General features: G+C 32.7%; 2 protein-coding genes across 2 annotated transcripts; both read left to right on the top strand.

Annotated features, from left to right (window-relative positions):
• Nucleotides 1-2,339: 2,339 nt before the first annotated feature.
• LOC122603675 (glutathione S-transferase DHAR2-like) lies at nt 2,340-6,865 on the top strand. The gene is made up of 6 exons (XM_043776450.1): nt 2,340-2,502; nt 2,593-2,683; nt 2,815-2,961; nt 3,857-3,974; nt 4,092-4,232; nt 6,619-6,865. The coding sequence occupies exons 1-6, from the start codon at nt 2,445-2,447 to the stop codon at nt 6,706-6,708; spliced, it is 645 nt and encodes a 214-aa protein (XP_043632385.1). The 5' UTR covers nt 2,340-2,444; the 3' UTR covers nt 6,709-6,865.
• A 2,786-nt stretch (nt 6,866-9,651) lies between these two features.
• LOC122585089 (glutathione S-transferase DHAR2-like) lies at nt 9,652-11,354 on the top strand. Its single transcript, XM_043757184.1, has 6 exons — nt 9,652-9,834; nt 9,975-10,065; nt 10,141-10,284; nt 10,396-10,513; nt 10,632-10,772; nt 11,177-11,354. Exons 1-6 carry the CDS (start codon nt 9,774-9,776, stop codon nt 11,261-11,263), a joined length of 642 nt encoding a protein of 213 aa, XP_043613119.1. The 5' UTR covers nt 9,652-9,773; the 3' UTR covers nt 11,264-11,354.
• The last annotated feature ends 5,779 nt before the right edge of the window (nt 11,355-17,133 follow it).

Raw genomic sequence — 17,133 nt, 5'->3', positions numbered from 1 at the left:
CAATCAATGCTTGCATAATGACATTGGTTCCCAACTTTGTCATTATGAGGGGGAGAAAATAGTATGATTGATTATTGATTAGGAGAATAAATTAGAATGATTGATAAGGACAAGGAGAAAAGTTTGTGTTTGGTTGTTTCAATTGCTTTTCGAGATACTATCATTCAACTTCTTGTTGAAAGTTTTCAATTTTATTTGGAGTTCATCAACTCATCATTCTTCTTTAAAGGTTGTGTGATGATTTCATTCCGAACTGCAAAGGTTCCAAATTCAACTTGAAGACTATTAATCTCGAAAGAAAAGGATATACATTCAAGATTTAATGAAGAGATTGTGATTACTCATGAATTGAGGGGGAGCATGATTACTTCATAAGAAATTTTTCAAAAATCTTATTGAAATATTTTACTCTCAAAAGTGCTTAAGATGATGTGACAAAGAAGAAAAAGCTTCAGAAAGAGTCCTCATCAAATTAAAGATCTTCACTTCATAAAAACAAACACTTGATCTAAAGCTACATTGCACACATCAAGAGGGAGAGTATATGTTTCTGAAAAATCATTCCAAGATTTCAAAGAAAAGACTTCAAGATTCGAAGATTGAAGAATTCAAGACAAGTTCATACCTTCTGCACCTCAAAAGACAACTCTGATTCATGATTCAACAATCTTCATAGATTCAAAACATACACACACTCATCATTCTTTGTTCTTAAAGAACATTGAGAATCAACAAATGATTTAACTTCAAGAAGTCCAAGACCTAAACAGAATCAAGTTCTCCAAAGACAATGAGAAAGCTTTGAAGGCTTGTTTCAACTCATCAAATGTCTTCTTCACCGAGCTCATCAAATTCATTCCTACAAGAGAAAACAACACGTACTTCAGAACTTACAATATATCACTAAGGGGGAGAATGTTAGAAATCCAAAAGTAGTGATACATTGTAATTTAAGTTATGGACATAGTTGTTGTTAAGTCATGAGTTGATGATTTCTAAGGTTGAGGGGCTAATTGTGTTAATTAGCATAGTTGGTTAGTTTAGACTATAAATAGTCCTCAATTCCTTAGAAATCATGACTTTTGCATAACAATAAGCATAACTCTTAACATACATTTCATACCATTACACCTGAATAACACACACTTGATCCCAATTTTCTCTCAACACACACACAAACACCAAGAACACACACACTAACCAAACACCATTGTTGATGTGAATTCGGTTGATAAAATCGTGTTGTTACAGTTTTATCTTCATATATTTGGTCACAAAGTTATTTGTAAGGTGATCCAATGATATAATAAAATTTAAAGATCTCAAGGGTTCAAAAATGACAATTTATGGATCTCAAAGGGTCGAAAGGTTCATGTGTAAATGTGTTTCTAACCCGTCTGGACTTTTGTCTTCTACCTTTCTTTTAAGTGTTTCAACCTTCCCTTATTTTATATATTTATATTTTTTACCCTATAAAATCTATATATATAATGGGGGAATGCCTTTATATGAGAATGCTCTACTCCAACATAACGGGGGAATGCCCCTTATGATTAATGGTGAAAACATGTCATACAAGGAGTGGAGGAGGACATTACCTTAACCCTCCACTCCTCTTAGGGTGGAGGAAATGGGTCTCGTGTAGGGAGACCACAATCGGGTACACCATTTCAAGGTCGTGGGTACGAATCGGGTAGCTGATTTCTGGTAGCAATTTGAGCTTTGAAACCGATTATTGGGTAAGTTTTTTGAACGTTAAAGCCTGTGGTCCACCCCCCCCCCCCCACACACCCCAACTGGTCGTGTTTTTCTTTTTCTTTCTTTTTTTGACCTTTCCCTATTTTCTTATATACATATATATAAATATGCATATGTATAGGTTCAGGTGACATTCAAAGAAGATAATAAATTTTGAAATTATTAAGTTTTGTCTTTAGTTTTAGAATTTTATAAATATATATGTAATATTATATAAACTTTCAGTTTAAACATTTTTAGTCCCTGTAGTTTTTATATATTATGTTTTTAAAAGTGTTATGTATTTATGTATTGTTTTAAATAATTATATATTTGTAAAATAAAAGAAAATGAAATTGGGTAAGTTTATTGAATTGGATATGTATTATTAGTAATTTTGATAAAAATTGAATAAAATTGAGTAGTTATGAGTTGGAGGGTTTTGATTGGTTATTATTCCCTCCGGCCTCCGCCCTAGAATCAGAATCACGTGTCTTATTCCACTTTCTGAATTTCAGCTTTACACATTTGTTATTTTCAGCCATTAAAAATTTTTATTCCACTAAAAAAAGGTCCTTTTTAAGTTATGTGTGATAACAACCATTAAAACGCATACATCCATAATTCCTGTCTTAATACATTTCTCACAGTAAACTCACACTATTTTATCGTCTCTCTAAACCAAAATCAAAACTCCAACTTCCAAAATGGCAATTGAGATCTGCGTCAAAGCTGCTGTTGGTGCCCCTGATGTTCTTGGAGACTGTATATATACTATCTCTATCTCTATCTCCATACCTATCTATCTATACATTATTATTACTATTTTAATCTTCAATTTTTATGTCAATTTAGGTCCATTTTGTCAAAGGGTTCTTTTGACACTTGAAGAGAAAAAAGTTTCCTACAAAACCCATCTCATTAGCTTTGACAACAAACCTGAATGGTAATTATTATTATTATTTTTTTTACTGTTTTTGAGAATCTTAAAATTTTGACCCATGTAAATAAAAATGGTTACTTTTTTTCTGTTGTTGTTAAAGATTGAATTTTGATTATGTGGGTGTGTTTATATAGGTTTCTTGAAGTGAACCCAGATGGGAAAGTTCCATTGATAAAGTTTGATGATGAGAAATGGGTTTCTGATTCTGATGTTATTGTTGGTATTCTTGAAGAGAAGTTTCCTGAGCCTTCTCTTTCAACTCCACCTGAATTTGCCTCTGTGTATGTCATTTCTTATTTTCCTTATTATTATTTTGCGATAAAGTCTATTATATGTATCCAACTTCGATTCTATTGTGTATCCAGATTTTCATATGTCGTTTTCGTTATATTATTTATCCGGTTATTCTAGTGATATTTTTGTTAGCTTGACATCTATATAAGTTGCCACCTGACATCTATAAGCAAAAATACTCATTCATACATACGTTAACGATATCTTAAAGTTGATGCAAACAAATATTTCGAGTGATTGTTGAATATATATTCAAGCACTTAATTGTATTTTACATGCCTTTTGATCTGGCTTATTTTCAATGATTGGTCAAAGATGATTTGCCAAAGTCAACCACCTATGATTATTTTATTTGATCAATCCATTTAGTTGAAAAAAATGAACCATGGTCTTATATTATTAGATTTTGATGGACTTGGTTGTTATGTACCTTTATCTTGACTTATGTAGTCCCTTTGAATTCACAAAGTCAAATTGACCATTGATGGTTTTAATATAATATTGGAATCATTATTATCATAAACAAGTACAAAAGGTTATAACTTTAGTTAAGTATCCTGGAATATAACAAACTTTGGACGAATGTCTATAGTGTGAAATAACTAAAGTTGTGCTCATTATATTGTAATAAACCTACAATTATGTCTATTGTATGTATTCAGGCATACGTAGCAAACATATATAGCTGCCACTTGTTAGTTTTTGATTGGTCAGATACATTTGGATACATACAATAGACATAAATTATGTACACAACTGTAGCTATTTCACACTATAGACATTCGTCCAAAGTTTGTTAAATTCCAAAATACTTATCCCTGATAATCTACAGTTAAATCATCAATAAACCCGTTGCATAATTTCATCTTTTTTAAATTATAGGGGGTCAAAGATTTTCCCAAAGTTTGTGGCATTTTTAAAGAGCAAGGATGCAAATGATGGTTCTGAGCAAGCTTTGCTTGATGAGCTGAAGGCATTGGATGAACATCTCAAGAAGAATGTATGCATTATGAAATACCTTTTTTCTACAAGATGATTGTTTGATTTTGTTTTTTAGTCTCTACAAATTATCATTTTTCAGTTAGAATGATTAATTATTTGTAAGTCAACATGTTAGGGGCCTTATGTTAATGGAGAAAAGATCTCGGCGGTTGATTTGAGTTTGGGACCAAAGCTGTACCATCTTGAAGTAGCTCTTGGCCATTTTAAGAAATGGACTGTTCCTGAAAGTTTGGCAGATGTGCATAACTACACAAAGGTATGATAACTTGTGCTTGTTATTTGAGATATACTTTTTAATAGTAGTTGTTATTAAGGTTGTACTCTCCAATTCTCCAACTCTCCATATGTGTATGAACATTCAACCATCTGACTATGAATGCTCAAATGGATTTGCTTTCATATTTGAAAATTTTTCCTCAAACCTTACAACGTTGTTACTGTTTCCTATTCGAAGAATTTGTAGTCTTTTTTATATCTGAACAGCTATTATTCTGTTATAGATTGGTCTTTTTGACTCACGGTCTAAGTCGCTATATTTCCTTTTCGAGTCATGGCCTTCATTCAGTTCCAAAACTGGATATACTTCACATTTCACAAGAATCTTGGTTTATTCATTAGTTGGTCTACGTCATACCTCTTTGTATTAGTAAAGCCATTACTCGCTTTATCCAATATTATTGATTTTACATACTTCCTCATAAATGATCTATTAATTTTCATTTATCATGCTGCCAAAACAGGATATAGTTTTCATGATCGAACTCTTTGGAGCTTCCACATTTCTTTTGCTTTTAACAAACTAGATTTGTTTCGTCTTTACATACAGTTGCTGATGTACATACATTTATTGATTCCACAAAATTTTATGATGCTTTCTTTAACTGATATTCTCCCTGTTTGTGATTTGGCAAAAGACTTAAGAACCATCTCATTCCTCTTTTTTTGAAAGCCTTGTAAGGTTTTTGATGGATCCTTTTTTCTCATATTTATGGGGTTATTCCTATGTTCCATATTTTTAATTTTTTGTCTGCTTTCCGAACTCCTGCCTCGGTATCCTCCTTTTCTCATATGTTTGGGATCCTCCTCTCTGAAATTTTTTATTTCATTTGTTCAATAAATCTCAAGTAATTATGCATTCAATTTTCAAAGTTTATTAAAAGCTCATTCAGTCAGAGTGTCAGATACTAGTCACACTATCCTACAGATAATTAAGTGTAGAATGTCACTGCAGTGCCCAACTCTTAGAGACTGGTGTTTTACCCTTATGGGATAATGGTTAAGAATGCATACTAATTCTTTGTATGTTGACTCAGTTTAGTTCTTGCATAACATACTTGTATACGGGGTATGCCACAAGCCAAATCATGCATTATATGCAGTTATAACATTAGCTAATAATAATAATTCATGTCCTCTTTCACTTGTGTGTATCCTTTACAAGTAAAAGCAAAACTGCAGTATGTGCAATTTTGGCATTAGATATCACTAACTTTATTTGCGGCCCTGCTTTCAGTTATTTTTTGGGTAATGGGATACCCCTATGAATTTTATACCAACAACAGAATGTTACAGTACAAGTAATGTGGTTGAAATACCACAATAGTTCACAACTACACATATGACACTCCGTATGATTACCGCCACCTCTTGGCACAACCAAATAAATCTGATCCTAACCTACATTAGGCAATTAATAGTGATAACAGCATAAATATTACATAGGAAAAGAAAGAAGCTAAACCATATTCGCCTTTAGTATCTTCTATTCTTCCAATAACCTCAAGTTGGCAGCCCTTTTTTTTGGCCCTTCTTTCACTTATGCGTTTCTTTGACAAGTAAATCTTTACGAATGTTAGGTATCACTTACCACCACATTCACCGCTTGTTTTCATGCATTGTGGTGGTTTTGGTGGACACTGGAGGTAGTGGTAGAATTTCCTTTTGTTAATATTATGTATATTGAGTTCTAAAGGCCATATGTTATAAGTTCTGTTATATGAAGATTTAATAGAGATATCACATTCTTTCTGCTGTTCTGCATCATTAGCATTTATGGCCCTCATACTAAAAATCTGAATACTTGAAGGACTATATGAAATAGTTGATAGTATAAATGACAAAGTAAACTTGTCAGCATCTTTTCACCTTTTTTTTTTTTTTTGCCGTACGCCTTCTTCTTCATTTATCTTTTACACTTACCGGTAGAACCTCAGTCCCTCATTTTCCGGCGAATAAGATTACAAGAAACACCATTTGCTTTGCTGAATTGAAGTCTATTTCCGTTCACCACTCACCGGCCACCACCGTGTTTTCCGACATCACCACCACTACTTGGAGGTAGTGGGCCCTTAAAAGGAGTGGGCCTGGCTCGATGGCATCTTTTGCACACCCTCGAGCCGGCCCTGGATCCCTGCTGTGCATAAATATTTGGAACTATTTCAAGTTCCAAGTATAGACTCTCAAAAGTTTTCTTGTATGTTATAAGGGGATTAAATATTGGAAAACGTTGTACTTAAAATAGTATATAAAGCAATCATTTTTATATGCATAGCTTAGTGTATACACAGCTGAAAAGCAGAACTTCTTTCCATCTTAGTTTCCTTGATTATCATTCTAAATCACCTGTGATGTTTTTGATGCAGTTGCTCTTTGCTCGAGAATCATTTGCTAAAACCAAAGCTCCTAAAGAAGAATATGTTATTGCTGGATGGGCCCCAAAGGTTAATGCATGAAGCTATCCGAAGCTATAATTTTAGTAAACTCATATTCTGTACTTATCATTATGAGTATGTGATCAAGATTTCTGTTATGCCCTGCACCAGAAGTTTTTGAGATATTTCGAAACTTGTGACTGGTTGCTACTATATATGTCAGTTATTATGATGGTAACACTATGGATGATTAGAAGTCTAACTTAGGTTTTTTTTTTTTTTTTGTTGATTTTGTGTCAAGATCATGATGTGGCTTGATTTTCCAACAAAATGTATGGTGTTATTGCCTTTAATTGGTCTCTATTTGGCTTACATTATATGAAGACAAGTCAATTTCACTAACATGGCTGATCAATTTGGAAGATGGTTCAAACTTTTCAGATATTAGATCATAAGTACAATTTTTCAAACCTTGGCCTAGAGAACCATTCAGACAAAGGATGATGAGCAAGCAAAAAGATTATCTTGAAGGTGTATCGTTTTGCAGGTTGGGTATTACCACATTAGTTAATCATATTGTGATTTAGTGTGCTGAGTGTGTGACAGTAAGATTTCTTTGCACAAAACCAAGTATTTAAGCCAATGAGGTTGGTGACCTATCGAGAAGGTTTTTGACCTTAAGATATTTTATTTGGGTTTGAATCTTATTTCCTATCATTATTATAGTGGATTATTAGGGAGTTCGGAAGTCTGAGTTCCGTCTAGACATTTGTGTAAAATAGGAGAAAGAAATATGATAGTTTGCCGTTAAAAAGAAACTATTTGACTTTGGATATTTTATTTTGGGATGTGCTATATGTACCCCCAATTATTAAACGTGCTCCCTATTAAAATCTATTAATTAGTCAACTTTCTATTTTAACACTAATTAGTCAATTTTCTATATTAATAGTTAATTATATGTATTCAAACAAGTATTTAATATATCATATTAAATGCTAATACATTTATCTTTATATATAAATATCAATCTTTTTCTCAAATTACATAAGCAAAAGGCAAATTATAAAAACACAAAGGAATCACCACCATTGTCGTACACAATCTCCGGTCACCACCGCATACACAATCTCCGACCACTATTTCGTTTTATAGATGTTGGATTCTAGTGATTTATCACTAATAAGGTAGACATTTTATTTACACATTATTATTATTATTATTAATTTATTTACTTTATTATTATTATTTATTATTTATTTATTATTATTGTCGTAGGTATTCATGTCACGTGAAGAGCAAACAACGGCTCGTTCTTTTGGTTATGTCATTAATACTAAAAGATCTAAAGCAAATGCAAGCGGTTTCACTTATATAAAGATTAAACTATTTATAAACTATTAAGAAAAATAAATTTATTATGAAATATATTGTGTTAATGAAATAAATTATAAAAAATGTTTTATGTAATGATTAGAAAGAAAAAAAACTAATAAATGGAGTGTTTTTAAAGAGATATTTAATGATTAAGAAAAATAAAAAGGTATTTAATGACATTATTAATGATTAGTATTAAAATAGAAAGCTGACTAATTAATAGATTTTAATAGGAATTACATTTAGTAAATTGGGGTACATATAGATACTCTCTTTATTTTCTTATTTACATTGTTTCATGTGAAAAGTCATATATATCTAAACACTATGTTATTACATTTTTTTTTAAGGTGAATTTCACTGGAAACTTTGTGTCGTGATTCGACAGCGGAAGATCTAACATATGTTTTCTTAACCAGGTCCGCGCCAGATAACTCCATCAAATGCGTATTTCAAATACTATGTTATTACAATTGATTGCGAAAGTCTCACATAAATAATAAATATTTAGATAATTGGTTGTCTAAGTCTGTCTCACATAAATATTTAAATACATAATTATAGACTTGAAGGAATATTGCATTACATTGGTATGGGTTACTTTAGTAATGACAAGTTGTTAAATAAACTGATTTTGCACATATTAAAGCATAAGTTTCATTTAATTACACTAAAATACTATTATCCAAAACAACATGCTATTTTATATGAGTAACAACTAATTGTGCTCAGATAAATAACTTTCATCAATTAAATATATTATTGGTAGGAATCTTTCTCACGTACATGTACCACATCTATGGATTAATGCACCACAATGTTTAATTGTTATACCAAACAATACAGATATATAATGCGTAATAATGATAGATTTATGGTATTTCTATCAATTTGCTTCTTAAAACTAACAGAGGAAATGGAAAGATTTTATACCTCAAAATTCATGATGTGAATAGCAGAATAGGTTTAGTGAAAATTCAGGATTCAGATATTAATACGGGCAAATGAGTTTTAAGAGCCACGGAAGTGTCATTAAGATACGCTTAATCGCGTCTAACTACGGTGCTCCATGCGGATTAGTGGCTGCGGCTAGCTAATACAAAGTTGTTATGACAGCAAATTTGTTCCAGTGAATTATGTAAAACTGTAAAAGGCATGTCATTAACCTTTAACTTCCTAATTAGCTCAAGTGGTTGAGCACCTGTCTTACAAGCTAGCAGGAGGTCTTGGGTTCAAGACTTGGGAAGTACATAGGAAGTCTTTCTATGAAGGCTTGGCTTGGGTATACCCAGGTTCAAGTCTGAGGAGGCAGGGTTTACCCCTATTGATCGTCGTGCCTGCGGGCGGATTAGTAGGGGTTTTCCCCCATCGGGTATTTGAAATAGGCATTTCTACTTCGAGGGAGCTCTAACGCGGACGCAGTTAAGACAACGTATGTTAGAGCTCCCGCTATCGAATCGCGACACGAAGTTCTCAAACGAAATTCACCTTTCAAAAAAATGTTATAGGTCTTTGAATAGATTATATTATCCTAACCAGGTTCTTGGTTCTATCCATTAGTTAAGTTTCATTACTTAATTAAGGTATAAGGCAGCCCTATATATCGCATCAACTTAAGTACAAGCTCCAAATTTTGTATAAATTATAGATGTACAAGCAACATCTCCTCATTCTTGATCAACAAAGTTGACTAAAAGAAATTATCATTTTTTTTGTGTGAAGAAACTATCATTTCTCTTAACTAAATCGTAACGTTACGTTCAATCATAATGGCGATAATCGAGCTCTGTGTCAAAGCTGCTGTGGGTGCCCCTGATGTTCTTGGAGACTGTAAGTAATCTTAACTTTTCTCTATTTCTTTGTTACCATCTGCTATATGTAATATAGTATCACTACATTTCTTAAATCTTTCAATTTATCAGATTTAGTGATTTTTACCTAGTGTGTTTTTTGTATCTGTTCTTAATTAGGTCCATTTTGCCACTGGGTTCTTTTGACTCTTGAAGAGAAGAAAGTTCCCTATAAGACTCATCTAATTGATGTATCCAGCAAACCTGAATGGTGATTATAATTCTTTATGAAGCCTTTCAAAAAACTAAAAAGCTTGCTCATTTTTTCCTTTTGGTATTTGTCTAGGTTTCTTGAAGTGAACCCAAGTGGGAAAGTTCCCTTGATAAAATTTGACGACAAATGGCTTTCCGATTCTGTTGTTATTATTGGTCTTCTTGAAGAGAAGTATCCGCACCCTCCTCTTTCTACTCCCGCTGAACTCTCCTCTGTGTAGCTCCGCTCTCTGATCTCTATATGTGTCTCTATCTATTGATATATGATTCATTCATTCATAATTATAATCAAGTTGTTCCATGATTTAATAGTTTCATGAAATTGTAGGGGGTTGGAGATTTTCGACAAGTTTGTAGCATTCTTAAAGAGCAAAGATGCAAAAGATGGGACAGAACATGCTCTCCTTGATGAGTTAAAGGCATTGGATGAACACCTCAAGAATCATGTATGCAGTATGGCAGTATGCACACTGAAATACAAATTTTCTAGATTCTAAATAAACAGGACAACCAATTCTTAATTTATTTGACTAATATTTAAGGTTGTTAAATATAACATATCAGGGGCCTTATGTTAATGGAGAAATAATCACAAGCGTTGATCTGCGTTTGGCACCAAAGTTGTACCACCTTGAGGTAGCTCTTGGTCACTTTAAGAAGTGGACCGTCCCCGATAGTCTGCCCCATCTGCAAATCTACACAAAGGTATTGAACATAATTTATTTAGGACTTTGTGAAAGGAAAAATGACTTAGTCTAACCAGGGTGTAGTCACTTTTGTATAGCGAGGAAATAGGTAGTGTAGACTGTAGCCAGTGCTTGACTAGAAGCTAATTAAGCTCTAAAAGCTCCATCTTTGGTTCAACTCTAATAATGCTAATATTGCCTTGTATTGGATCAAGGTTTGGCTTGTTTTATATGGGCACACGAACTTCTGTTCGTCTAATATGTTATATGGATAAAAAATCAGCAACAACTTAATCCTGTCATTGCATAAAGCTAATACAATGTCTAGCCAATAATTAATTTGCTCTACATTGTGTACGTATTTGTGTGCTGCTTACAACTAAAAGGCCTGTGTAGTGACCGTTTATGATATTTTTGATGCAGTCACTCTTTTCTCGAGAGTCGTTTGAGAAAACAAAAGCTGCTAAAGAATATATTTATGCTGGATGGGCGCCAAAGGTTAATGTATGAAGCCATCTGAACTATATATATTGTTCATTTTACGAGTACCACTTTATATCATTTTTGAATTGCATCGAGAATAATCTTTAAAATATCTTTTATGCCAGCCACGAGATGTTCTCGTGGCTAAACAAAACATTATGATTGTAAAGTAATAAATCGAAGGATTGAATTTTGTTTTATTATTTTGTGGCTTGATTGACCTATCAACCTAGCTATTTATGTGAAAGTATGTCAAAACTATATTAGGATGCTAATGTTTGACTGTACTTCCTCACAGTGGCAGATTAGTAATTTTTTACATCTACGTCATATGTAAAAAAAATGACTAACAAAATTGTCTTCATGGGGTTGGAGGACTCTACCCTCGACCCCTGTCTCTAAAAATGAGGGGGGCCAGATAATTTCCAACCGACCAACCATGTTTATTAAAATTGTCTTAAAAATTAACCAATGTAAATCAAGTAACGTGAAAAAAACAGCAATACTGTAGCAAGAAAACTGCAACAAAACTTCTTTGGAAAAACTATTTCAACTAATAAAAGTCACACGTGACAACAAGCAATAATGCAAGAAAAGTACAACAAATGAAAATACTGGTAAGTACTAAAGTCTAAATTGAATGATATAGCGCTACAACAAATCAGCAAAAAAGAGTTACCGGATATTTGGTACTAGCCGTATTTGAAACCACTTACCAATTAACATGTAATGATGTACTTGGGATTTAGTCCAACTGGATATTTAATGTCCCTTATGTCTTTCAGCCAAATGTTGATTACGGGTTCAAAACCTTTGAAAGACATATTGGGAAGTCTTTGTCAATGAGGTGGAGCATGAGGGTTTTCTCCCGCATTAGCTAGTTTCCTCCAGAACGATAATGAGACTTCCACCGCCAGTCATACCCTTGGATTCACTGTGCTGGTGACGTGGTCGATCTCTACCGGATGATGAAGAGGCATGCCGCTGAGTCCAATCACCACTGCTGTTAAAAAAAAATAATAAAATAAAAAAATAACATGATATGATATCTTGTAAAATTATGGACAAATTATAGATATGTATAGTAGTGTAAGGTCCGTGTGTAGCCGTGGGCATTTTTCGGTTTTGGGCCCAACCCGGACCCGACCCGGTCCAAACCGGTTTGGAGGGGTGTTGACCCAAATCGGTTTGAGGTCAAACCCGAACCAGTTTGGAACCGATTTGGAGGCTTGAAAACCCGACCCATTTCGAACCGATAGGGTCGGCTTGGGACCGATTCGAAAACCGAACCTGTTAGTTTTAACTACGTAAATCATTTTTCGGTCACATGATTGTTAATGACTCGAGCCTAGGACCCAAGATACCTTTCAAAAGATAATATCTAGTGAATTAACACAAAAAACTCCAAGTTATTTCACAAAATCACTTAAAATTAAGTGAAAACTCACTAAAAATCAATAAAAATGCTAAAAAGTCGCTTTTTAACTACGTAGATCGTTTTTCGGCCACGTGAATGCTAATGGCTCGAGACTAAAACCCAAGATACCTTTCAATGAATAATATCTAGAGATTTAACACAAAAAACTCCAAGTTATTTCACAAAAAACACTTGAATTTAAGTGGTATCTTGAACCGAATAGGTTTGAAACCGATTTCTCAAACCGGTTTGGCGAAAACGGTTTGGTGAAACCGGTATTGAAACCGATTTGACCATAAAAACCCTGAACCGGTTTCAAACCACCGGTTTGGCTTAGAAACCGAACCAATTTGGTCAAAATACGTTTTGACCGAACTCGATTTCAGTTTTGGTCAAACCAGGTCATTCCAAACCAGTTTGGATGGGCACGGCTATCCGTATGTACTTGTAGGGGTGTTCATTATTCGGATTAACCAAATAACTCACCCAATCCATTTGGCATTTGTATTATTTAGATTGGATTATTTGGATTTGGTTTGATGTTTGGGTGAAACCGAATAAGAAAGTTGTTAAAACGGTTTGGTTTTGGTTTTAAAAATTTTAATTGGGGCCCAACCAAAACCCATTTAAGCATTTAACGTTTAATAAAAACTTAATAACTTAATTTAAATGATATTAATATGACTCTAATTATTTAAATATGTTGTTCTACACATCTAAAAGTATATAGTTAGTTAAATAAACTCACATGAATAAATAAAATGGTGTAAATTGACATTCGAATTGCATGATTATTCAAATATATTAAATAAAAATTTGAATAGCATTTTTTATTTGGGTAATCCAAGAACCAACCAAATAACCCAACTTTATTTGGGTGTTTTGGATTGGGTGCTCATATATGGATTGGGTATTGGGTGGTTTTCTCATTCTTAAAAAACCGAATAACCCAAACTGAATAACTCTATTCACCCAAAACCTGACCGAATGAACACCCCTATGTACTTGTCTTCCTAAACGCAACAACAAAATTATAAACAAAAAGCTTCAAAACAGCAGTAAACAAAACCTAGCTAATAAACACTTGATCGTAGCAAAATAACATTAAATACCAAAAAGAACTAAAATTTCACGAAACTATGAAGCTAATGGGCTTCTTTTTGTCCAAATTTGTTGAGGTTGAGTTAAAACTTATAAGTACGTGCATCCACCGGTGCACAAATGGACCAAGGCCCGATCTCGGACCAGGCCTAGCCTAAAAAACCCGAAAAGTTTGGCCCATGAATTAGCCTTCCTTGAAAGTTAAAACTTGGTAAAATTAATCAATTATAGAACAAAAAAAAGCGCTCGGCCCTAGCTTATTTAAATTAATTGATATTCCTAGAGTGAAGGCCCGTGCGTTGCACGGATGGGCTTTACGGTTTGTTTTGTACGTTTCTTTTATTTAGCGAGTTTTTCTTACGATGGTTTGGAATTTTCTAAACAATACAAAATGATATAAAGAGAACTAAAAGGCAAAAGGGCGTTAATCTTATTCAAAATCAAACTAAAGTCAACCTGATAAACCAAAATAAATCCTTCTAAAGCTTGAAATACAACTCTAAAGCCAGGGGTGCTAAGTCCACTTCTATTTACACTCTTCTCTCGATCTCAAAGCCCTTTTGATAACCTGCCGTATAAGAAAGAAAAAAGAATACGGCTAAGCAAAAAGCCCAGTGAACGGATATGACAAAAGCTGAAATATAATATCAAATGCGGAGACGTATAATAAAAGAAAAAACTTATTATCTTAACAAATTTATTTCAAATCAAAGTACACGTACGCATAGTTCACAAATACCTTACACATTAACAAATTAAAGTAGACTATAAAACCAAGTTCCATAAAATAATGCACATAAGAGTCAAATAAAATTACTTGTCAAAGGGTTGAACGCTTCGTATGACACTACGAAAATGCCAACCGTCAAACTTACAAAATGCATAGGACACATACGCCAACCGTCAAACTTACAAAACTTACACATACGCCAACCGTCAAACTTACAGTAATGAAATGTAATACGTGTGACAAAATCAACTTGATTTTCATCCAGTTTAACATGACAACCTCAATCAATTGTCACAATGACGCATATAATAAATGCATTTAAGGGGATGCGTATGTGAAACACGCAAACATTGACTACAACTAAAAAGACGATGCAAGCATGTATATATACAAATATCTTAGCCCATGCCACCTACTCGTATCATGGGAAATTTTATGATTTCATAAAAGCTTATTCTGAAAGTCCAAAGCTATGGCATTGGTTTACTAATATATAAAAATAACATTATCTTTTTTTATATAAAGATCTTTCATTCCTACTCTATATCTCTGTTTTTAAATACATGATAATCAAAACATGGTAACTCTTGGAGTTTTGTGTTTTTTAATTCAATAACAAAAAACCCATAATTTAATTTTTACTTTGGCTTCTTTAATTTAGTAACATGTATAATGATTAGTATTTTTATACACGTACACACAATGTTTGCAAGTCAAAATTTGAAAGGCCATATCTCTAAATGCCTTATGGCAATAAATTTGAAAGGCAATATCCCTACCTGTACTTTTTTGCAATAAAAGCTAATATCCATTATGGTACAAACGGGAAAAAAGCATCACTGAATTGAACCTGGCTACAATCCATTGTGGTACAAATATAATTCTTTTCAACATCAACTCCAAACTAACATACACAATGCATACCGAAAACAAAATATAGGCATCCCTAATACAAAAATATATCTGCAGCAGAACAACAAAACACAATTGACCAAAGCATAGGAAACGTACCAACTACGTACATATTTATTTTCTGTAGGAACCAGTTCTTCCATGGAGATGAATTGAAACGGGTAGCGCACAAAACGGCTAACCTCACCAGTGGCCTTAGAAACGGAGGTTGATCCATTAAACTCAAGCATATAAACTGCGTCCTTGATAATGCAAAAATCCTTTCTATTGGCACACAAGGTGAATAAACAACCCTCTTGCAGCCTATCAATAAATTTACGAGACTTGTTGTGTTGGGCAAAACAATGCGTCAAGTTCCCATGCAAGTATCCAATTGTCAACACACTGAAAATCTTGATAACAAATATGACTACCACAACAGAAGAATTACTTCACTTTCTCGTCAGAGTCGGTAAAATTGGTACTCATGTACTTGCCACTTGAATTAATGATGTCCCATTTTTGTGACACCATTACTATCAATGGACCAACCGATTGTTCTTAAAGCTCGTCCAGAAACAGGGGCTGAACTTTGTTCCCTTCCTTTGGTTGAAGCTGCAATTTCTTTGCCATTATCGATGGATAGAAAAAACTTTTAAAAGATAAATTATGAAGCAGGTGAGACTAACTTTTGTTATACCACCATTGTCTATATATACACATCTTTGAATCCCTACCAATGACTATTCAATAACCTCCTACAACAATTACAATGAGTTGTCAATCAATGAGCCCATTAAACCAAGGAAAACAATCGGGCATAAGTAACCTGTTATTATATTAAACAATCAATAAAACACCTTAATGAGTTAATGATACATTCATACATCTATCACGCTGAAATACGATAATATCACATACATCACGACCATACATATATATCATCTTATATTCGTATAAATCATAATAAACCAATAAAAACAATACATGTACCACCTCATAAACATGCATTACTTATAGTTTTCATATATATGAATTTACAATAAATAAGATATCTCATTCATGATGCATGATGATAATTGTTATCTAATTACCTCATTCATATACATACATACATGTATCTATAAATTCATTAATAAATAAATAAGATATCAATTATCCTAAAGAAAACTAATTAAACCTATTAAGTACACATCGACAAAACGTAAAAAATACGTTAATTTTTTCACCACCATCATAAAACTTTTATATATATATATATATATAGATTGGTGTCTGACAACTCGACATTCATGTCTAAAAGAGTTAATTCACTACATGTATGTTAATTTAGTTTAATATCATATTATTTTCTTCATTACATACATAATTTACATACATAATCTTTTATATTAATAAACAAAGATTGATATGACATCATTATTTTTTTAAATAATGCTTAATAGTCATTATTTGATTTATTTCCATCAATTATTTATTTTTTATTTTCTATATTTATGACATCATCCTATAAAAAAATATATATCATTTTCTAATTGATTTATGATTTATTTTTTTTAGCCTAAGTACAATGTAAGTTAAAATATAATTTTCTAATTTATTTATTTTCCTTTAAATGACTATATGTCAATTTTCATAAATAGTATCATCATCTCTTTTCGTCTTAATATGATCAATCAGCCCGTGTATATTAAATAAAAAAACAATTGTTATAAAATCATCATTTTATAAAAATAGCTTAATTGTCATCTCTTAATT

Source organism: Erigeron canadensis, chromosome 1 (genome assembly GCF_010389155.1).
Source record: "Erigeron canadensis isolate Cc75 chromosome 1, C_canadensis_v1, whole genome shotgun sequence".
Classification (NCBI taxonomy): domain Eukaryota; kingdom Viridiplantae; phylum Streptophyta; class Magnoliopsida; order Asterales; family Asteraceae; genus Erigeron; species Erigeron canadensis.
Note: the sequence above shows the minus strand (reverse complement) of the source record. Positions and strands in the feature narration are given on the sequence as shown.